Source organism: Myotis myotis, unplaced genomic scaffold (genome assembly GCF_014108235.1).
Source record: "Myotis myotis isolate mMyoMyo1 unplaced genomic scaffold, mMyoMyo1.p scaffold_m19_p_6, whole genome shotgun sequence".
Taxonomy (NCBI): domain Eukaryota; kingdom Metazoa; phylum Chordata; class Mammalia; order Chiroptera; family Vespertilionidae; genus Myotis; species Myotis myotis.
Genome location: NW_023416368.1, coordinates 53,361,171 through 53,384,502, shown reverse-complemented (window position 1 = coordinate 53,384,502; position 23,332 = coordinate 53,361,171). Strand labels below are relative to the sequence as shown.

The 23,332-nt window shown below is 36.0% G+C and overlaps 1 protein-coding gene across 1 annotated transcript in view; it reads left to right on the top strand.

Annotated features, from left to right (window-relative positions):
• The window catches only part of TTC29 (tetratricopeptide repeat domain 29), a 151,537-nt gene that overhangs the window by 89,835 nt on the left and 38,370 nt on the right, over window positions 1-23,332 (top strand). Inside the window, exons 10-11 of the mRNA XM_036314703.1 lie at window positions 8,054-8,177; window positions 12,614-12,842. Of these exons, the coding sequence (XP_036170596.1) occupies window positions 8,054-8,177; window positions 12,614-12,842 (353 nt within the window). The remainder of the gene's footprint in view (window positions 1-8,053; window positions 8,178-12,613; window positions 12,843-23,332) is intronic.

The window sequence follows — 23,332 nt, the reverse complement described above, 5'->3', positions numbered from 1 at the left end:
AAGTTATTTTAAACCAACGTGGTATTCCATCCAAGCTATGCGTCTAAGGTCTTCTCTGTCTATTCCTCCTTTGTATTACTTTATTTTTTATTTTCTGTACATTTAGTGATGACCTTGAGTGAAAGGGAAAAATCAGGTCACATCTCACAGGTTAAAAAAGCAGAGAGCATAGAAGTACATTGTACGCTTCAGTCACTGTGGCTCCCCGCCTTGCCAGATCTCCTCTTGGAGGAAACTGTCCACTTGCGCTTCAGTCATGCTGCTTCCGTTAAGACATCTCTCCATAGAGCAGATCTGGAGGAACAATTGGGTGCAAAAACAATATTCCCAAAATTTCACTTAAAACAGAAAATTTAAGGAAAGTATACATGAAAAACCTCTGATACAAATTTTTCCATGGAAAGTATATGATTGGCCCTTCACTCATTGCGCTGTGTCTGTTGTACACTCCATTTAAGCATTGCATCATATAGGAGCACCACTAGCATTATAATGTAAGGCAAGGTAGTCTAAGATTTGGTAAGAAAAGTTATCAAAGTTAAGACCTTGGTTTTGGGTATGTTATCTTATATACAAGATACAGCTTTTTAATCATGATAGTAGTAATAATATAGGTATAGATTGTGTCAAGTTTAATTTCTTCTCATTTATATTTTACTTGTAAATATATACAGGGTGGTGTTTTAAAAGGTAAAATTGTTATTTAAAAGTCATTGAAAACATCATATGCCTAGGGAAGTAAGAGTACGTCATCATTATGTAATAATCCTTAAGTGCTAAATAAATAATTAAATATTAAAATCCAACACCAATGAACGAAAAGGTGCCCTACAAAATGCCAAATAAAAGGCCAGGCAGTCATCACTGGGTGCATGGTTAAGGACATGGACATATGTATAAGGAGAGAATGGACATCTGCTCATGGAAGGCAGAGCCACATGAGTGTCGTGGTTCCTCCAGGTAAAGATTAGTGACTCACCCATGGAAGAGCAACCCCGCTGTCCCTTACACTTTTACTTTACAAATAACAATGGGAAAGAAGCAAATGTTTGAACACAAAGAATAGATACGTATGTATTCAATTTCGTGCCTATGTGGGACACACAAGCTCTGTGCCCTTTTGTCCAGCTCTATTTGATTATTAAATTATTTAGCCCTACTGTTAGCACTGCTCAGAATCAGTAAAAACTGGCTGGATTATTTATCTTGTTTTGTAGTAGCAGACCTGGCCTGAGCCCATACACTTAAATAAATGTGTCTGTTAATGTGTTTATAAAATAATTTTTACAAAATGGCATTGTGTCCCAACGTAACTAGAGAGATAAAACTCCAGGGGAAAATATTTTCTTTTGTAAACATATTGAGCAGACAAGTGTTTGGTTACAAAAATACAATTATTTTTGAAATTTCTGGAGACATGCAGTTATCTTAAACTAATTCTCACCTGTTAACCTAGTGCAGTGATGGCGAACCTCTGACACGCGAACTCGTTTTTTTGGTTGATTTTTCTTTGTTAGATGGCATTTAAATATATAAAATAAATATCAAAAATATAAGTCTTTGTTTTACTATGGTTGCAAATATCAAAAAATTTCTCTATGTGCCACGGCACCAGAGTTAAGTTAGGGTTTTTCAAAATGCTGACATGCTGAGCTCAAAAGGTTCGCCATCACTGGCCTAGTGTTTCATTGGGATATTTTAGTGTTTCCACTCCAGGGTTTGAATTTCTGGTCTATACAGTAAAAGCTGGGCGGGAGTTGAACAGTTATTGGTAAATATTGGCAATAACAACAACAGACAATCTAATGTTTTAATTTGACTGCTTAAGTATTACTTGGGATGCAGGTGTGGAAAAGAATATTGCTTTGGAAGATTTGACATATGAAGTGGGGTGTGTTTGGGGTAGTCATAGGGACAATTCAATTCCAATACTCTCAACAGTCCAGCAACTTGCCTTGGGGCAAACCTATAATGGGCAGGAAGACTTATCCCTAGCTCACTTTTATTCCAAATGAAACTAATTCCACCTGTAAGAATTCTCATCAACCAAATTGCAGATGAAGCTGTTGATGATTTCTTTGGGCTTTACATTTAATAATGTTATGCAGCACACAAGAATACAGGAGATGCTTCATGTGAGGTCTTAGGGCAAAAGTGTTCCAAGTCCACAACAGCTTTCCAATCCAAACCTGAAGCGTTGCTGGTGCTTATGGAGGAGCGCTCCCGGGAGTGTAAGCCTTGGCATATTCTTCTCCATGTGTGCAAAATAACTCAAGAGGTGGGCAGATGTGTCAAAACCAAAAGTTCTGTACAGGCAACATCAGCACCCAAAATATCAGAAGCCTTAGTAAATCAAGCCCACTACTTACTGGAAATATTTTGATATGAATTTTGTGATCTTTTTAAAAAATTTGCTTCAAGGGCTTGGTGTTTTTTGACACATATTCACACACACACACACACACACACACACACACACATACACACATATATGTATGTCCCTTTCATAGTCCTAAACTGTCCTCAAATTAGCAGAAATAGAGCGCAACAAAAATAGAGGAAATTATGGTGGTGTCGGCTGAGGAATAAATCAAGCTGCATATGGAGCTTAGCATCACCTCTAAATCTCTTTCCCAACCTGTGCAATTGCACAGGCTTCACTAATGGGAAGCCCTATCTCTATAAACATATTTTATCTCTTTAAAGGAAATGGAAGAGGATAGCCATGTCTGGGATAAGTGTGTGTCTGAGGCCATCAGCTGAGCATGCATGAAGGGTGAATAGGCTTTAAGGCTGGAAGCTTCTAAATTGGTTATAAGAATTTATACTGTGATTTCAACTGAAAAACACAGCACATTCCCTCCAGGCTGAGGACTTGGCAATGCAGAGCTGCTCAGTAGGTAATGCTAGAACTATCCCTGGTATTAGAGTTACTGATGCAGGTTTTAATAATGAGCCAGGTTTGTTATTTTTGCTATTGGTCTGAATAACATTAAGCAGCCTAACAGAAAATAGGCATTTACAATGCCCTTTTTTCCTACTTGAAATACTAGTGGGGGGGGAAAGAGTCAGTATTCTAACATAACAATTGCCCATGACACAGCTATGAAAGCCAGAATTATAGTCCATAAAACAAAGAGACAGTGAGTTGAGAAATTACCAAGTAAATATTATTATATGTAGACAAACAATTTGAGTAAATATAGAAGGGGGAATAACCTCAATTTTTCTTACAGCATTTTTTGGCCTCATTTTCTGAAATAACTCATTTACTAAAACGGCACAACTCTCCAACATAATCAGGGTGGCTTATATAGGGGGGAAATTACAAAAATGACAGTTGTTCAAGTCACCTTGGTCACAATTGGCCTGGGTTTATTCCATAGCCCTTGTAAATTTTCTTATAAACTTGGGTTCAATTATTTCCTAGAAAACTTTCCACAGTGGACATCTTTCAATCAATCAGTACAAAGTTTCAAGTTTGAAAATTAACTTTCTGTTACAGCTGAAAATTAATTTCTTCTTGCTTGAGAGAAATGACATGCCCTAGTGATTTCCATATATTCTTTAAAATGGAACATTCAGGCTTTGATGCGAAATCTCCTAAAAATGACCCCCCAAAATACATCAAAACATTTCTATTAATTCATGAAATTAAAGACAGCGTTTTACATTTTCTCCTGTCACTGATTCCATTTGCCTTATTGCTTTCATCTGTGGCCCACAAACTTGGTAGCACAATCAACAAACCCCTTGGCGGCCGCTTCATCTCTGCTCTATTTGATTTCTTCTCTCTGAGTAAATGATTAAGTTTTCATGCATTGGTTCAACCAAAATCTATGTTCACTCAACCACATCCTTTATTGATTACTTCTACTGCAAACAGTAGGCCAAGTGTGATATACATAATTGGACAGTTGTCAGGGGATGTGGGTGTTAACAGTCCTGTTTTCCCAGTTGGAAACTGGAATCACCTTGATACACAAATATTCTGCACTGTTTCATTCTCATTCTTTGGACCGAGGAGTCCTGTTCCTCAGAATATATGTTTTTAACTCTCTAAGGTCTGGTTGAATGAATTTAATGATTATACCATATAATATGCTGCTCAAGTTGCACCTGTGCACTGCATATAGAAAACTGGAATTAATATTTGCCTAACATTTTAACCTTGTCCTTGAACTCATTCAAGTAATCCCTAGCATTTCTGTGATAAAAAAAAAAAAATTTTATTATTTCCCTTCTAAAGAAAGACTGGCTTCTAAATCTAAGGCTAACTTTTAAATTTAGAACTCCTTTAAGCAACATATAATGTTTATATTTCAGATGCTATATTAACAGCTGTGCTGGCTATAGAGCTGTGTGTTCACTGAGTGGAGCATATAATTTATAATGGGAAGGCTATTTCTGTAGCATTATTTGTGAGAGCAAGTTCCAGATACTTTTCAATGCTTTGGCGATCTGTTGCTCCTTTGGGAGGAAAACAACTCGACTCACCCAGCAATAGTTTTATTTATACTATTTTGTATTTCTTATACACTGAACTTGTTGTGCTTTTTTGTTTGTTTGATTGTATATGTTGTGATTTAACAATCCTCAGCAGGCCAAACTTAATTCAAAATATACTTCCATCAAAAATATATCAGCTTTTAGGAACATTAACATAAATAAGCTTCAGTGAGTCCATTTTAGCTAAATAAAAACAATAATTTTTTCCACTAAGGTTTTAAAGTGATATGCAAAGAATTCTCTATTTTTTTATGTCATTTTTTTTTTCTTGAATACTACTATCCAAGAAAGAGCTTGGAGAGTTAACATCAATTTGATCAAACATTTTTAGTTCTAGGAATTTATGAGTTTGCTCAAAATTCTTAATATATTTATTTATATTTTTATACTCTTGAGTTCTCTATCATTTTTGTTTTTCCATGAAGCAAATATTTAAATTAAAGCAATGAGTATACCTCTTTTTAATATTTTAATTCATGTCTGCATTTGAAATAATCCTCATAACAACTCATATTTTTTTCTGGAGAATTGAGCCATGCCTAAATGTAGAAGAAGATTATTCATAATTTTGTTATGAGAAGGTGAGAACTGAATCATAAAAGGCAATATTAACTTTGGGAATGTAAAATTCCATTCTATTTCTTATATGTAAACCATTCTCTTACCAGTAAGAAAGGAAGAAATAATGCATTTTATAGTGCCTGATACTCAAGTAAACAAAAAGTGTTAGTTCTTTGACACATGTCCCCTAGAAAATAGATAGTAGGACTTTATTTGCCTATCTGTCTTGCAAAGTGTCCCCTCAAACCATGGTATTTCATTCATAATGAAAGATTTTCTAAAAGTAATGTCTAGCTAATTTGACTTTTCTTCTCAGCTGGTGGTAGATTCTATCAAGCAGAGAACTGTGGGTATGATAACTTTTTACTTCACTGAGAGGTAATAATAATAATAATAATAATAATAATAATTAATAATAATAGCTGTCCTTTAATGAATCTCTGTGTGCCAGGCTATACATGCATGTAATTTTTCATCTCACAACACTCTGTGGTCACTTTAAAAATGAGAAAATTGGAGCTGAGGAAGATGTGTTCAAAGCTATTCAATTAAAAGTCCAAACTTGGGATTAATGGCTAGATATTTCGAATATGCACCATAGCACTCTGCAACTTTAAAGCAATTTACCTGATTTTTATAAACATACTAATGCTTATCTATGAACATGCATGTGGTCCTTGTCAAATCTTGGGAGGTTATGCAAGTTGATACCTCTAATCCTGCTACCACCTGTTTTTTAAAAAAAGGGGGGACATATGCAATTCTTTCAACAATCAAGATTTATAAAAATAATAATAATAGATTGCACACCTTTGAAATGCTTGTGGCATATTCTTTTGAATGACCCCTATAGATGTGCATCTTGTTTGAGAGGTAGGTTTGATATTTGCAAACAGCCAAAGGATTTAGAGTCACATTTAGAAAAAAAACCACATAATAATATCTAGGGCTAACTCCATTTGGGGGACATAATTGATTAAATTACTTATAAATGCTTTATAATAAACCTACACTATGAAGATGTTTCCTAAAGAGGGATTCCAAGATGCCATCAGCTTCATCACTAGGTGACATCTTTGGAGATAACCACTTGGAGGAAATTCTGTTCCTTTGCATGTTAGTAAATCTGGACATTTGGAAATACAGTCCAGGGGTGGGGAGAATGAGGTGTAGAAATATAGATTTTCCATGTGTGCATACGGGAGTTAGAGCACGCCATAGCAGCATGTGAAATTGCCCATAGTAAGCATCTAGTGGAGGGGGAGGACAGTCTTAGAACTCTGGAAAGAGTCAACTTTGGGTGGGTAGAGACTCTAATGTCAGTAAGATACCCAGGAAGATAAAACTATGAGAAAACAGGTCAGCTTGAGTTCTGGACAGTAGAGGGAGAACCATTTGGAGAAAGATGGGATGTTAACGGCCGGGATTCCCAGCGTGTGTGTTAAGGCCTGAGTAAAGGCACAGGATGAAGAGGCCTGGGAGCAGAGCAAGGAGCCTGAGTCCATATACACTAAACATGTGATCCATTTCAAAATTCAAACATATGACAGTTTTTCAAATTTATATAGGTGCTTTGAGTTCACCATTGTATTCCCTGGAGTTGGCTCCAAATCCTTTGGCTGCCTTTTACGATCAAATTTACACAATAAGCTCTAGACATGTTCTTGTGAGGAGGATATTGAAGGGAATATGCTCCAAGTGTCAAAGCACTATACATAGTTCATCGTGCCCATCACAGTTAATCCCATGCACAAATTTATATATTTATCTCTCCAAATTGACAGGGAAACTCTTTAAAAGCAGGAACCATATTCCCCAGAAAGTAGCATTCTAGGTTTCTTGATATTACTGGAATATCCAGAAGACAGGAGTTTACAGTCATGAACTTCAAACATCCAACCCCATGACTAGGGTTCTCACAATTTACCTGGAAGCTTGACTTTCATGTCTACTGCATAAATGTTTCCAGTCTCAAACTTCCTACCATTGCTTCATTCAAAACTATATGAATGGCTGGTATATACCAAGCACTCTGCTAGAAACGATGTCTTTCTGGGCATTTTACCAGTATGTAACACCTGTATAGGTAACTTCTGGAATGCCTGAGACTTCACTGCCGAGGGATGCTGACAAAAAAAAACTACCATTCACCTTTCATAAACTTTTAAAAGGTTTTATTGAAAAAAAACCCAACTTTATTGCATTATAATTCATATACCATGCAATTTGCCTTTTAAAGTCTACAGTTCAGTCACTTTCAGTATATTTACAGAGTTTAATTTGAGATCATTTTCATCACCCTGAAAAGAAGCCCTACACCCTTTAGCAGCCACTCCCCAGCCTCTAGTTATCACTAACCCACTTTCTGTCCCTATGGATTTGCCTACTGCACATTTCATGTAAATGGAATTATATAATATGTGGCTATTTGTGACTGGCTTCTTTAATTTAGTATGTTTTCAATGTTTATCCATATAATAGCATGTATCAATACTTCATTCCTTCTTATAAGAATGAGGCTAAATAATATCCCATTGTACAGATATATGACATTTTGTTTATCCATTCATAGACATTTGGATTGTTTCCACTTCTTGGCTATGAAGAACAATGTTGTAATGAACACTCATGTACAAGTTTTTGTATGGACATATTCTCATTTATCTTGGGTATATATGTATGAGTAGGATAGGTGGGTCATGTGATAACTCTATGTCAAAGTTTCTGAGGAATTGACCAGCTGTTTTCCAACACAGCTGCAGCAGTTTACATTTCCACCAGCCATGCATAAAGGTTAAAAGGTTTACATTGTAACTTACTATATATTCCAACAAAATCAAGCCATGTGTTTTTAACTTGATATTTTCACTTTAAATTTCACTATCCTGATAACCTTCTAAAGCAAAAGATGCACAAGATCTTCTCTTCACTGTGATATTAAGTGAAATGATACTCCAATAGTTTCCTGTTTTATTTATTCTAGCCAAGGAGAGATGGTAGAAGCAATTACATACCTGAAGAAATTTGTGAAACTGGCAAGAAACAATTTTCAAAAGCTAGATGTTGTGAAAGCAAGTACAATGCTTGGTGACATCTACAATGAAAAAGTGAGTATATGTGTTTCTTGCTTATGGGGGAAGAAAAAGTAGCTTTAAAATTTATTCCCATTGTGTCCTCACTTTCCCCCATACATTGTGCAGAATGACCCCAGGGCTGCAGCACTTAGTTGATGCACAGGGCAGTGACTGGAAAGAGAACCATCTCTTTTTTTCCTCTTCCTCCAGCACCTGAGTGCCATGTCAGGCACAGTCACCACAAGCTGCCAATCTTGATGCCCATCTTCACAGCCAATGCAGGTCCTAAGTAATTTCAGATGTGAAGGTCAATTAAAATATTTAAATTCAAAGGAACTTCATTATAATAGTTGGCTCTCACCAGCTGACACTGACATTGGTGGCTCTTGCTCCAAATTCTCGTTTTACTAACCCAGCGGTGAGGCCTCTGCTAGGTCCCACAGGAGAAGAAAGGACAGTCCCAAGAGCAGTTCTGAAGGAAATATGCAATTCTAGCAGCAGATTGGTTATGGGAAAGAAGAGAGAAAGGCGAGAAAAAAGTATAAAATAAAAGTATCTCATTCAAGAGGCCATTACTAGTGAAATGCAGGTCACACTTTAATGTTAACTTTCCATGTAGCACTTATTGTTTTCTTATTTGTGACGTTTTATTGTTGCTATTGTTTAATCAGGCTGGAATGGAAGCTTAATGAGAACAAAGAGCATATCTGCCTTGTTTATTATTTTATTTCAGTGTCTAGCAGAGAACCCGGCTCAGAGTTGGGGAGCTAAAAATTTAATTTGCTGAGTCAATCAATAAATTTATAAGCAATTTTATATAACTGAAGAGTAGTCTTTTCTCACTTCTGAAATCCTAAACTTATATATTTTATTCTTGTACAATATTTTGGCAGTTTGAAAACTTGTAGTGAATCTTTAAAAGCAAATCTAATGGTACTCGTCAGTCTACCTTTTAAGGCCCTCATCATAAGATGAAACCTTTTCTGGTTTCATATAATCATGTAATGTATTCTAATAATAATTTCTAAGAAATAATATTATTATTATAAGGCCACAGTACAAAACTATGTTTGGAAAAATGTTGGAGTTTTCTCTCATTGGTATAGTGTTATTATAATTAAAATTAACATATCTTAAAAATATCCTTTATCTTAGATCAATTCTCTTTTATGTAGTAAAATAATCCTTTTACTACATAGTCCTGAAAGTGGCCACCAATCCTGCCCTCCTCAGATGATCTTTTTCTGGACTGACTGTTCATTGAAAACATATAATTAATACAAAGTGGCCAAATGAGAATGTTTTAGGGAAAATAACTTAATGAGATTTCTCATTCCCTAATAAGATCAGAGAATAGTCACATAGTTAAAACAATCATAGTTCCAACACTGAAATAGTAGGGAAAATGTGCACGAAATTATTCTTCCTTATTTCTGAGAAAATGCCCATTTGTTCTGAGCTTGAGATAGAGTAACATTTTAGACACCAAAAAGGATCTAGTAAGAATCAGAATCATGCTTGAAAATTCTATGTTATAGTGTAATAACACAAGCTTTGTTTCAAGGCCTATGATGTCATCAAGACCCTGTCCTGAAATTGTCCACTAAGTGCTTATCAGTGATATTTATAACATTAAATGAAGTTCTTGTCTAATAAGATGCATTCATGAAATGCATAAATTCATTTATATATTCTCAAATTCATATTTAAGATTACCAGGATTAGCAACTAGAATCTTCTGAATTTTATAATAGGATAGGGATTAACCGATAACAGAAATGAACTATCAAGGTTAGACAGAACCTTTGGAGAATAGATTAAATTTAGATATTAAACTCTTAAAGAATTAAAATTCTGGAAATATAATATACCTTAATGATGTCTCATTCCAAAAAGGTATGTATAAAAGCACTTCCATCTGAGAATTAATGTATTTTATTAAGAGTGTTTTAAACTAGAGAAATTACATTAATGCCAGTTTTATGACAGTTGTGTGTCTAAAGATTGAATGCTAGGCACAATTTAAGGGAAGAATAATTACCTTAAGAATGGTGAAGACCTGGGGTGAGGGGTGGGGGCGGGCTAGACGGAGTCAATGGGGGAGGAAGGGGGACATATGTAATACTTTCAAAAAAATTTTTTTAAAAAGAATAATAACCTCATTTTAGTGCTCCTATTTTTAAGGGAGAAAAAGCACTTGTTAAATAAGATCTAATAAAAATTTTAGGCACATAAATACTTACACTGACAGCTAGCTCACCTCCTGATTGTAAACTTGTTTCATTGCTGAATTCCCAATGTGTGGTATGGGGCTGGCATATAGTAGATGGCCAATGAATAAATGGATGAATAAATGAGTTTGTTTTAACATAAATGAAGTAATATACCAAAAAATTTCTGGAAATTCAACTATATGTTAATTATTCCTGGTCCCTAATTTTCCTGAACCTCTCACCTAAAACAATAAATAGCCTAAAGCACAAAATTATAACTAGAAAAATAATTAGATATTTATACTTCTCTTTTTAAAAATAGAAATATTTGGCCTGGCTGGTGATGCTCAGTGGTTGAGCCTCAATCTATGAACCAGGAGATCATGGTTTAATTCCTGGTCAGGGCACATGCCCAGGTTGTGGGCTCGATTCCCAGTAGTGGGTGTGCAAGAGTCAACTGATCAATGATTTTCTCTCATCATTGATGTTTCTATCTCTTGCTCCCTCTCCCTTCCTCTCTCTGAAATTAAAAACAAAACAAAAAAAAACACATTAGAAATAGAAAGATTTGGACTAGTCATATATTTTCATATATTTTATCCTATATCTTTGATGTCTAGCAGGACAATCTATAATTTCAATGAATTTTATTTTCACGTTCAATATTTCTGTTGTTTCTCAATCATCTAATTTACTAATTGGCATATACATATCTGATAGTTTTGTTTCCTAATTAAGTAATCTTATTCTCATATCAATTCTATTATTCTATGTTTTATACTTTGAAATAAGAGAAAGAATTGCTCATCTCAGCAAACAAGAATTAGTATTTGTATGATATAGAAGGATTTTGTTTAAATTGGCAAACCTAAACTCCCTTGTGGGCACGTAACAGAGTGTTATATGTGCTGCTCATAACTGTCACGTAAGCCCTACTTCTCCCCCTCCTCACCTTGCTAGCAGCTTCTTTATTCAGTCAGTTTGACTGCTCGCTGAACTCCAGTTATACAGAGGTACATAGAGTTGACTGTGCACCGCACCTGAACTGGTGTGTAGTATAAAGCTATTACTGTGGTGTTTTTATTTCTAATTCCTTCATAAAATATTGCGAGAGAATGACTCACAAAGCCAGAACAAAACATTCTCTCTTATAAGGGTTTCCTTTCAAAAGAGAAAGCATGTAAGTTTTTGTGTATATTCGATAGAGAGTAAGGTGAGGGTAGGGCAGGGAAGGGGAGAGGAGAACGGAGCCCAAGTGTTATGTCAGTGAAGAAAGGAAATCTTGTTGCCTAGAGTTTTTATAAATATAGCTCAATTCTGAAAAGATCTTTCGTTGAGGATGTTTTTAATGAGGATTTTCAGAAGACTTGGGGGCAGCGAAGATAGTCTTTTCTCTGAGACTCAATTTCATCATTTGTAAAATAAGATTTTCTCATAGGATGACTTATGAAAGCTAATGACATACTTATATCTGAAGTCCTTGGGCCTGGCCCTGATACTTCATAAAAGTTAGAGAAACATTATTCATTTGTGGGCAATAGCTTTTAGGAGGAGAGGTGAGGATGACAACAACAAAAAAGAAAAGAACAACAACAAAGACCTTTAATTTTTGTAATTTAAAATGTTGCAGAGAACTTGGAGAAGAGATGGACATTTAAATGATCATTTAGGTGGTATTAGTCCTACCAAGATCTTTTTTTTTTTTAATCGCAGTCAAGAATGGCATGTGCATGTGGTAGAACAAGACTAAATACTAAATCAACAGACACATACATCTATTTTCACTGATGATTGCTTAACAGCTTGGTTGGAAATTATCTTGTACTGTGTCTAATAGCTAAAGCTAGTTAAAAATATTTCATTAGGTAAATCCTGTACTACAAGTAAGAAAATATCATCCATATCAATGTGAATTGATTCATTCTTTTCCAAACTTTTTTGCTATCATGTATTAGGTTAAACCATATAAAAATGCTAATATTTAAATATTTTTTTATCCAAAAAACTTATGTTTCACACAGTTCAACCTGATAGATACGGTTTTCTTAGTGAATTAACTTCAAGAATCGCACAGTTAGTAATCCTGATGTTTAAAGAACACCTTGTTGTAACAGAGACCCTGCTTGCCATCACTTTCTTCCTGAAGATGAACTGATATAACTGTTGAAAGAACAGTGTGGTCCTTGTCAAGGTGGTAAGACATGTGAAATGGTAAACTGAAAATTAAGAAAAAAATCATTTCTCTTCTATTTTTAGGGACACTACAACAAAGCTTCTGAATACTTCCAGCAAGCTTTTGACACTACAGCAGAGCTAACAAATGTGCCTCTGATGGATGAAACCAAAGTTCATTACGGAATAGCAAAAGCTCATCAGATGATGCTGACAATTAACAATTATATAGAAGCCGCAGATCTCTCCAGCCTGAACAGCCTGCTCTCGTGGAAGGAGACTAGAAGTAGCATTTCACCTGACCCGGTTATTGGTAAGGCATTGGTTTTTTGTGTGTGATTTTACATCGTTCTTAATGTCTAAGTCATTTTCATTTGTAAAGGTTTACTCAGCCATTGGTGATTTTAATTATATGGGCAATTTTATTTGTTCCTTATGTGAATATTATATGTACTTTTGTGCTATCTTGTACCTTCAATTTTAAGGAAAGCATAAAATCATGGGAATGATGCCTTCAACTTGATAAATGGCCATCCTCAAGCTTTTTTTTAGACCAGTGATGTTCAATGTTCAACAGTAAGTAGTGATCAGTTGTGAAGACTGTGAAATAAGTTTTGTGTTTTTTTTTTAATGTTCAGTGTTGTGCCTTATTGTCAAGAGCAGGTGTATACAGGTGCTGATTAATATTAAACTCTTACTGTTCTGATGGTAGTGAATTTTCCTATTTGTTGTCAATTCAAATTTGAATATTAACTTCAACAATATTTGGTAGTAATTTCACTCAAAGCCACTTTTTTCCTTTATATGTTTGCTGGTGACAATTAGTCAAAATAGTCCATTAAAACAAATAACTTGGTAGGAGAGGGTCAGTTTTGCCTGTCAACTTGACTAGGCTTTAGTCCTCAGTTAAGAATTTTAGATTGGGGTGGGTTGTTTTTTTTTTTAACAGTACTGCCTGTGACAGACCTTGGGTTGCATGAGTATTTGTTTGCAAGTCAAACTTTTCAAAGCAATATATTTTAAATATTTTGGGATAACTCAAATGGAATCATTTGGAAAAATTTTGTAATGTGAAGCAGCATCTCCACCTTTGAACTCTTTTTTTTCTTTTTTTTTATTAAATCTTTATTGTTCAGATTATTACATTTGTTCCTACTCTTTTTTTTCTTGTTTAGATAAAACAATAATCTCTCTTGATATTTATTTCCTCCATAGAATAAACAGTAAATTGGGCACAAATGAATTTTATTGACTCTTTATATTAGCAAAATACCAATTACCACTCTCTGACCCCTAGTTATGAAGAATGGTCTCGTTCCAAATGTATGCACAGCAAGGAAAAACAAGAGGAAGACTTTAAAAACAGAAGGCTTGTTGAATTTCAATGCACTCAAGTGCCCCAAAATATTTATGGTTAACTATTGGTAATTATTGACAACCACTTTTGATCATATGTTGCTTACTTCTGAATGTTGTCTTGTCGTATATTTGGGAGTTTCTTCTGTAGTTTGGAGGTATCTCCCCTTTCATTTCTCATTCTTCCTTCCCAGGAGATCAAGTAGGGAAAGTACGATCCATCTAGTAGAATACTTGCTTTGATAAAAGGTTTGGCAGAGAGTAGGTTGAGTCACTCATGTTTTCAAGTTTCCCTTGGATGTACTTTAGCCATCACACGATGATCATGAAAAAAATACTCAAAACCGGCTTTTGATCAGAGCCATGTGTCTAATTGCTATAATCCAGCTTTTGACTTTTAAAAAATCTTATTTTACTTTTCTTTACTCTATAAAGCTATTTTTCTATTTTTAAATATTTTATCTCCATAGTGTTTGTAAGAATGCATTGTGTTCTAAAGGACTTGGGAAGAGAACAAAAATGCATTTGAAACTATTATTCGGAGAGTAAAACCTCAGCTATTCATATGATAGAGATGATTAAATTCAACAGAATGCTAAGAAAGTACACCCCCTTACTGATTCATTTGATCAAGATTAGAAATCTATGCATGGATGAGCGGCATCATTATAAAAGTGAGAAATAATCATCATTCAGATTCTAATATAAATAAGTTAATTCTCATGCTATTAGGGTGTTTAACATTTTTAGGGGCAGTTGTTCTATATAGAAATAAAACCTGTATGACATTATCAACACAATTGCTTGTTTACAAAGAATATTTTAGCTCAAAGTACACTTTAAAGTCTACTTCACAATGTTTCCAAAATATTTCTTAACCACAACTCCTATTATTCTTCTGTCTTCGCTCTGCTTAAAAACCTTCATTGGCTCCCTACTGCCTATAAATTAAGTACAAGCTTCCCAACCTTTTCTGACCACCTTTCTCCCCAGCTACCCACCTCCTCCCAGACACCTCACTTCCAGCCCCAACACTCCCCAGAAACATCTCACTGATTTTGCAAGGACCTTCTCAAATGCTAAAGTCTTCCCTGATTCCCCTCTCACTTGAATGTTATCTTTTCTCTCTGTTCCCACATTGAATCTCATTCATTAATCCCAAACACGTTTTGTCATATTTTGCATACTATCCTAGCCATTTCTTTAATTGCCTTATCTTCCCATTGGGAATATGAGTCTCTTGGAAACAGGTTCTGATTCTTGGTGTTCCCTACGAAAGAAGGCACATGTCTAACAACTGCTTGCTAGCAGGTAAATATTTGTCAAATTAAAGAAAATTCAGTGAGTATGTATGTCTTAGCCATAAACTAGTTTGCACTAACCACTTTTAAAAACAAGATTCATAGTTTCCACCTCTTGGAAAATATGAGAAAAACAACCCTATGATGCAACACCGCATTCTGATTACCATGCAATCACGTGAAAGCAGGACAACGCCAAGTATGAGGTTGACAAAATGCAGAAATATTATTTGGAAGTCTGAGCAGCTTTTAGGTTTTCAAATGTTGCCTTTCTTGTCAGAAAAGGCGTCTTTAATCTTGCTACAGAGGGGTCCCATGTAGTCAGAAAAAGGCAGATCAAAGATTTGAAAGATACATTATAAAAGCTGTGCAGTTATCTTCACCTCTGAGACTCGCATCCTCCAAACAAATCATTAGCTCACAGAGCAGGCAATATTCCTTTAAGCAGAGGAACATGACCCCCTAAGGGAATAGAGCAGTGAGAGCACTCAGGTCTCTGGATGAAATGTAGCAGTCATTCATCAGCAATCCTCTTATCTTTGTACCCTTCAGAGGAAGCACAGCAAATATAGGAACCTTCATACCATTCTAATACTCCCCGGTATAGTTTGAATGGTTTCACATTCCTCCTTCCCTTTCCAATAGTTATATAAGAATAGATTCTTCTCCCAAATTTAAGAATTTAAAAGAAATTCAAATCTATTGCAGTTTAATAACATATTTGAAGTCTGACCCAATAGAAATTAGTTAGCTCTGGGAGGCTTAAGGGCCTGTGAATTTCTGTTGATTTCTCTAGACCAGTGATGGCGAACCTTTTGAGCTCGGCGTGTCAGCATTTTGAAAAACACTAACTTAACTCTGGTGCCGTGTCACATATAGAAATTTTTTTATATTTGCAACCATAGTAAAACAAAGACTTATATTTTGATATTTATTTTATATATTTAAATGCCATTTAACAAAGAAAAATCAACCAAAAAATGAGTTCTCATGTCACCTCTGACACGCGTGTCATAGGTTCTCCATCACTGCTCTAGACTATAGTTTATTTTCCTTACTATAATTATTATCTCTACAATCATGAAATTTTTGGTAATGAAAAGTTAATTCATTTTGCCTTGTGGAGATCACAGACCCAGATGTGGGACAGGGACACAGAAGCAAAAGCTATCTATTTATCTATCTATCTATCTATCTATCTATCTATCTATCTATCTATCATCTATCTATCTATCTATCTCTATCTCTGTCTCCCTTCCTCTCTTTCTCTCAAACATATCCTTGGGTGAGGATTAAAATGAATGAATGAATAAATAAATCTATACTAATAAAAGAGTAATATGCTAATTAGACGGGGTCGACTGGCCATCTTCTGGATGTCCGACTTCCTTCAGGACAAAGCCATGGTGGTGGGGGCCAAGGCAGAGGCAGTTAGGGGCAATCAGGCTGGTAGTGGAGAGCAGTTAGGGGTGAGATAAGACTGGCAGGGGAGGGCAGTTGGGGATAACCGGGCTGGCAGGAGATGGCAGTTGGGGGCATTAGGCAGGCAGGCAGATGAGTGGTTAGGAGCCAGTGGTGGAATTGGGCCTAAACCGGCAGTCAGACATTCCCCAAGGTTGCAGGCCGGGCTGAGGGACACCCTCCCCCCCGCACGAATTTCATGCACCGGGCCTCTGGTACATAAATAAATAAGTCCCAAACATGATTCTAGAAAACCCTATTTAAAAATTCTTTTACATTGTTTTTGCCATAATATTACAAGTATATTAACTTATAGTGAGGGAGTGAGAAAAAAAATAAAGGCTAATGAGAGGAATCATTATATATAACCTTGTACAGAATTACTTCCAAGTTCCTTAGCTGTGCTCTATAAAAACACTTCTTTAAGGCTTTTTAGGCAAACTCAATGACAGGATTAAGGCAACTTCAAAAGAGACAAGGCTGTGAGTTTGGAAAAGGCATATTTCAGATGGGCCATCTTCTCGGACCATATTCCCAGATATTGTAAACAATCACTTTGAATCCCATTTCTATCACATCATAGATGGCGAACCTGGATAGCTTTACCTTTTTTTACCTCATATCCAGGGGAATATGACAGTTTCACCTCACAAGATTGCCCTGACAGTCCTTTTGGTTGCCGACCCAGTGGCCATTGCCCAACTTCTTTCCTGCTAAAGGAATCCTGATTGTTCTCTTTCCTCTAGGTGACATGTCCTTAGGGGGAGGTCAGGCCTTTTCCCATCCCCAGTGGCTGAATATTACATAACTAGTGTAAGCCAGTCACTAAGACCTCATTACACTTGCCAAGTGATAGCTGTAGGGAGGATATGTGACACAATTCTAATTAATGATATAAGAGAAGAAAATCTTCTGAGGAATGAAGGTTTTATTCATTCTTAAAAAGGGACACAAGATGATGCAATTTCCTTTTTCCTGACTTTAAATGTCACGCGAATATATGATGCCTAGAGCTGCTTTAGCCAACTTGCCACCAGCTACCAAACTGATGATGGAGCAAGAAAGCGTGGAAGGAGTCTAGGTCCTTAATGAGCCCCTTCCATGCTAAATTAACTAGTCCTGTAATTTAACCACCTTTTTTTTTAATGTGAGATAAATTTTTCTATTTCTCAAGTCACTTTTAGCTGGTGGGAGTTTTTTTGGTTGTTGTTTCTTTAAAAAAAACAAAACACAAAACAATAGGTTAAAGCTCTAAGAGCTAGGGCACAATAACAATAAAGTGCCAAGCAGTGCTGACACATGATCTAGCACAGAGTAGCCACTGTGGTCGATATTGTAGCCCCAGCAGCTACCGCAACACCTCGCACATAACAGTGCTCAAGGATTGCCTGAACTGTGGACTTTTTATTGAATAATCCTTTTATTTCGTTTTCAAGCATTAGGCAGTATCTCAGAATCTGACATTCTCTCTGAATTTGAAAGATGTCCCATGATCTAAGTTTACTTCCCTCCTCCCAACTTAACCTCTTTCCTAATTAGAACACCTATCCTTCAGAGGCTGGAAGTTCTGGCCACTGTTAGGGAGAAATCACTGAGTGAACTGATTCACACCATACTGTGAATGGCTGAAAGTCTTTAACCTATTCAGAGCAATTGTGATTTTTTTAAATGTTTGAACATTGCCTATTTCCAAAACTTAGGGCAGCTGTAATGTAGTGTGTAATTGAAATCATCCAGGCACTGTTGGGCAAGATAATTATGAATAATGAGGCCAACACAAAGATCTTCTAAAGTCTGGGAATCTACCCTAAAATTCAATTCTCTAAGCTATTCCTGCATTCCAAATCTTTCCTTTTCAATATAAATCTATACCTATTTTTAAAAAAATGAAATCAAAACCTTATTAGAATTTTTATGTGACACATCACGCTCCCATTAAAGAAAGTGATGAAAGCTAAGGTCCCTCTCATCAAAAAACACTCAGTTAGCGCATGTAGTACTTAGAGGGCTCAGGAACCACTGCGGAGGGGGTCGAATTCACAAGTGCTTACCAGTACCTGGTTCTTCACTCTTCTGGGCACATGGGAGATGGCTCTTCTCAGTCCCTGGAAACCAGGCCAGGGCTCTGGGACCAGTCCTGGCCCAGGCGCCAGAGGCACTTCTGGGCTCCGACAGAGGAGAGCCCACCTGAGATCCTGCCGCTGGTTCTTGCTCGGCTGCAGTGAGCAGGGAGGAAGCCTCGTTAAAAATTCTGGAGCCGCTTAACTCATGAGTGTGCGGGGCGGGGGGGGAGGTTGGGAGTTAATGGGGGGGATGAGGACACATTTGTAATACCTCAACTAATAATAAAAATATATATATATATAAAAAAAATTCTGGAGCCGCAAGATTGAAGCAGGCGGGATCGCTCACTGTGCAGGTGCGGAGCACCTGTTCTGGAAAGTCACTTATACCTGCAGCAGCCTTGTTGTGGGCACAGAATAGCCCTCTATTGGGGAGAGCCACGGTGATTTTCGGAGTAGTTTCTTCTCTCAGCTTAATTTAGGCTGCCCTGACTCCACGAGCTTCAGGCTTCTTGATGACAGCCCCCTGAATAGCAGCCGTGGGAGCTCCGGTGGGAAAACTGTGACAGCCGCTTCTCTGTATGACAAGTCAGAAACTCTGTGTTTCTGTGTTACAAGTCTGCCTGTGACTTTTTAGAGGCAGAGAGTCTTTGTGTTTTCTTTCATTTCCAGTCACACAAAAAACAAGTTTGCTAAGACAAGTTGAAGATGAAACATTAAAATATATTCTTTTTTAAAATATATACTTTTTATTGAGAGAGAGAGAGAGAGAGAGAGAGAGAGAGAGAGGGGGAGAGAGAGAGAGAGAGAGAAACATCAATGATGAGAGAGAATCATTGATCAGCTGCCTACTACACGCCTCACACTGGGGATCGAGCCTGCACTCTGGGCATATGCCCTGACTGGGAATTGAACTGGGACCTCCTGACGCTCAACCACTTAGCCGGCCAGGCTAAAATATGTTCTTTATATGTGCTCTGCTACTGTCAAACAGCTTAAGAAAGATATGCATCTTTTCCATTAATCTAATTTAAGTTGATAGGTTATCAAAGTGTACTTCTAATACATTTCAAGAAAGAGCGTAGGGAATTGGATGTCTTCTGCAAATGATAAAAAATAATTCCAAATCTGAAACATGCTGAAAAAGACAAATCAATAGCTCACTGCAGCCAAATTCTTAAATAAAAAGGACAGCAGAATTTGAGCCTGAATTTCAAATTTCCTTATTCAAATACAGTTCATCCATCTTCGTATGTTTTCTACAACACAAGCGACAGGTTTGGCTTTCTTAGGAATCAAGTATTCTTCAGAAAACTAATGCTCACTTCATTGGGAAATAATAATGTAGCTCTAGATCCCTCGGGTTGAAAGATCTTTTTTCTTTTTCTTTTTTTCCCCTCTCTGAGAGCCTCCTTCTCTATCTGCTGCCGTGGTTCAATAAAAGAGAATTCTTGATTGCTCAAACAAAAACTGTACTTCTTTTAGATTCTGCTCACAGTTCTTGGTAGCTGATGGTGTTACCAGTTTTAACTTTCCAATGTACACTGAACTCACCAAGAAAAATGTAGCTGAGTTTCTCTAATCTGGTTTAAATTCAATTTCTGCAATTGCTCATTTGAAAAGCTTATGAAAAGCTTGGTGGTTGGTGCAAGCATAGCTGGCGCTGTTCCAGTAGAAGGCGAGGGTTGGACGTTCTGGCAGAACCCTGTTGTCACCTGTTTATATTAATTTTATTCCCAGTGAGGGTCTTACCTCGCTTCTAGCTACATCGTTTTACCTATGATCATGGATTCTAAACAGTGTGCCAATTTAACTAAAATACTTTCTACCATTTTGCCCCCTAATTGGTAGGGGGCAAAGGTCTTCTAGTCTTGCTTTATTGTTACTGTGCTCTTAAGGCTCTGTTAGGACAATTGTAGTGATATTTGATCCATATGATTTTTTCCCCCCCAAAAAAGTGACATTAATACTGTATTTAAAACATGAACCTAGTAAAGAAACACATTTTCTTGGCTTCTAATTCTTCCCAAAGTTTCCTTGATCCAGGGTATTGTGTGGGAGTTTTTCTTTCTAATTACCTCTCACTTGGTATTGTCATCATTATGAATTTTATTTTTTTTAACCACAACATCAATCAAAAATTATATCCATGGTCCCAGAATTCACTTTCCTTTATATTTGTTACTCTGTCCTCCTTGTGTCTTTAACTCCCTGACAAGAGTGAATGTTTTTATAGTCTAGGTTCTTTAGCATAATTAATAGAAAAATAAACACTTTTCATGATGCATATTCTTTTAGAAATTATAATGCTTTATTATGTGACTGACTTGGCTAGCAGTCACTGGATATATATTTCACTTCTCATGGATGATTCTTGCCACCGGGGATGGTACAATAAGTAAAGTATGGGAAATATTAAGCAAGAATCTGATCAGAAGAAATGCTAGAATATTTCTTAATTTTTATGCCAGTCCATCCTGACCAGTGTCTTAACCTTCCTAAGTGAATCTTTAAAACACTTCTAATGTACCTGAACACATTTACTTCCTCAATCCTCTGAACTAATCTTGCAATAAAATAATTATTAAAGACACTGACCAATATTCATCACCCCCAAATCCTTTAACACTACAATGTACTTAGGTTGTTTTTTCTACCTTTTAATGCATTCTAACCTTCAATCAAAAAACCTGAGTAAATAGATATGTGTGTTTTTTATCATGCCCTTAAGGTAAACAAAGTTGGATTTTGTCAAGCCAATGGGGAAAACTAAAGTTAGCTCATTTAAGTGCTATGCCTCTAAGGCAGTGGTTCTCAACCTGTGGGTCGTGACCCCTTTGGAGGTCGAACAACCATTTCACAGGGGTCGCCTAAGACCATCAGAAAACACATATATAATTACATATTGTTTTGTGATTAATCACTATGCTTTAATTATGTTCAATTTGTAACAATGAAATTGGGGGTCACCACAACATGAGGAACTGTATTAAAGGGTCGCGGCATTAGGAAGGTTGAGAACCACTGGTCTAAGGGATTGCGTTTATTGACTTCTAACATGGAATCGGGCACCCAAAATGAGAAAGAAAAAACCGGTTAATTTTAGCCTTTGGTGAGAAACAGTATCTGATTTTTCTGAATTAAGACTATACATTTTATTAGTTGATGTAGTACAGCTGTATTGCAGAATACAACTAATAAAATGTAGGTTGTATTGTTATCAAAAGAATTTTAGTTCAGTCCTTTCAAAGGTCTTCTAGTCTTGCTTATTAGACAAGCTCCTGGGAAGGAATACATAGTTTTTCTTGAGTCTCCACATATTTTTAACTTAGGTATTAAAATAACAGTGGAAATATGAAATGAAGCTGCAAAATCAATAGTTAAGAAGAGGTTGGTGAAAAACATTAGAACAATCTGGATCCGAATGACCATTATAATATTTTGAGGTTAATATTTTTGCTGTTTAGATCTATTTGGTCCAAGTTTTTGCCAACAACGACTAATAAGATTATGAAAAGAAGGAAATAAACTACACAGAAGGAAGATGGTATGTCCAACCTTTAGGTATTAATTAAAATTGAAAACAAAATTAATAAATATAAGAGCTCGTTGTATTGATTATAACATAAGCAAGTGAAACATTTTTCATAAAAGTCTTAGTGGAGACAGGTTAACAGACTGGTATTATGATTTGATCAAAGGAATTCTTCCTAAAATATGGATATCCAAGTAGCTATATTAACTCTCTCTCATCTGAATGGATTCACTTATTCATTCACCTTCATACAGGGCTTTACATTATAACTTTATCTGAAGACTTCTATGATGAAATATGAATATAGTATTTTCTTTGGTAATTTGATTGGCAGGAAATAGAGAGCAAATACACACAGCTTTTTAATAATTTATAATTACTTACATGAATCTACTAAGTTTAGGCACACAATTATATGACTAATTATGTTGAAAATCCAAGTGGATGCTTAAATAGATGACCATGCCTCGAGGCCTTTCCAGTTGTTTCTGCTGTCTCATTTAACCATGCAAATGTTATTAAGCATTCCTGGCTAAAAATGTTCAAGCATGTGCAAGTGTAATTGCATAGATAATTATGCATAATACTGCCACTTCCTATATCTAACATAGGAATTTTCCTTTAAAGAATATTAGCTTCCTACTGGGTAACTTTCTCAGTACTTGCAAAGAAAATATAATTTGTAAAAGATAAGTAGACCAATAAATCCTATTACTCTTTCTTCAGACTCTCTTCTTGACTCTTTTAAGCATAACAATTTGAAGTAAAACAGAGAAATATAAAGCCATATACAAAAAATTAAAGCAATTTTAAATACCTATAAGTGTAAAAATCTATATTCACAAAGTATAATTCAATAACTGTTTTTAGATTCGTGTAAATATTTATACAAATCTGTTAACAAGGATACAAAAGAATTAACAACCCTGTTCTATGAATAAAAACATATGTGACAATATACTAAAGGCATGTTCATATAAGAGCAAAAAATGTCCAGAAAAAAATTAAACAGCACATTCACATTAGCAAGTTAATTTCTTGTCAGGAAAAATATTAGAATGTCCTTGCTGATGCCATACCTCACCAG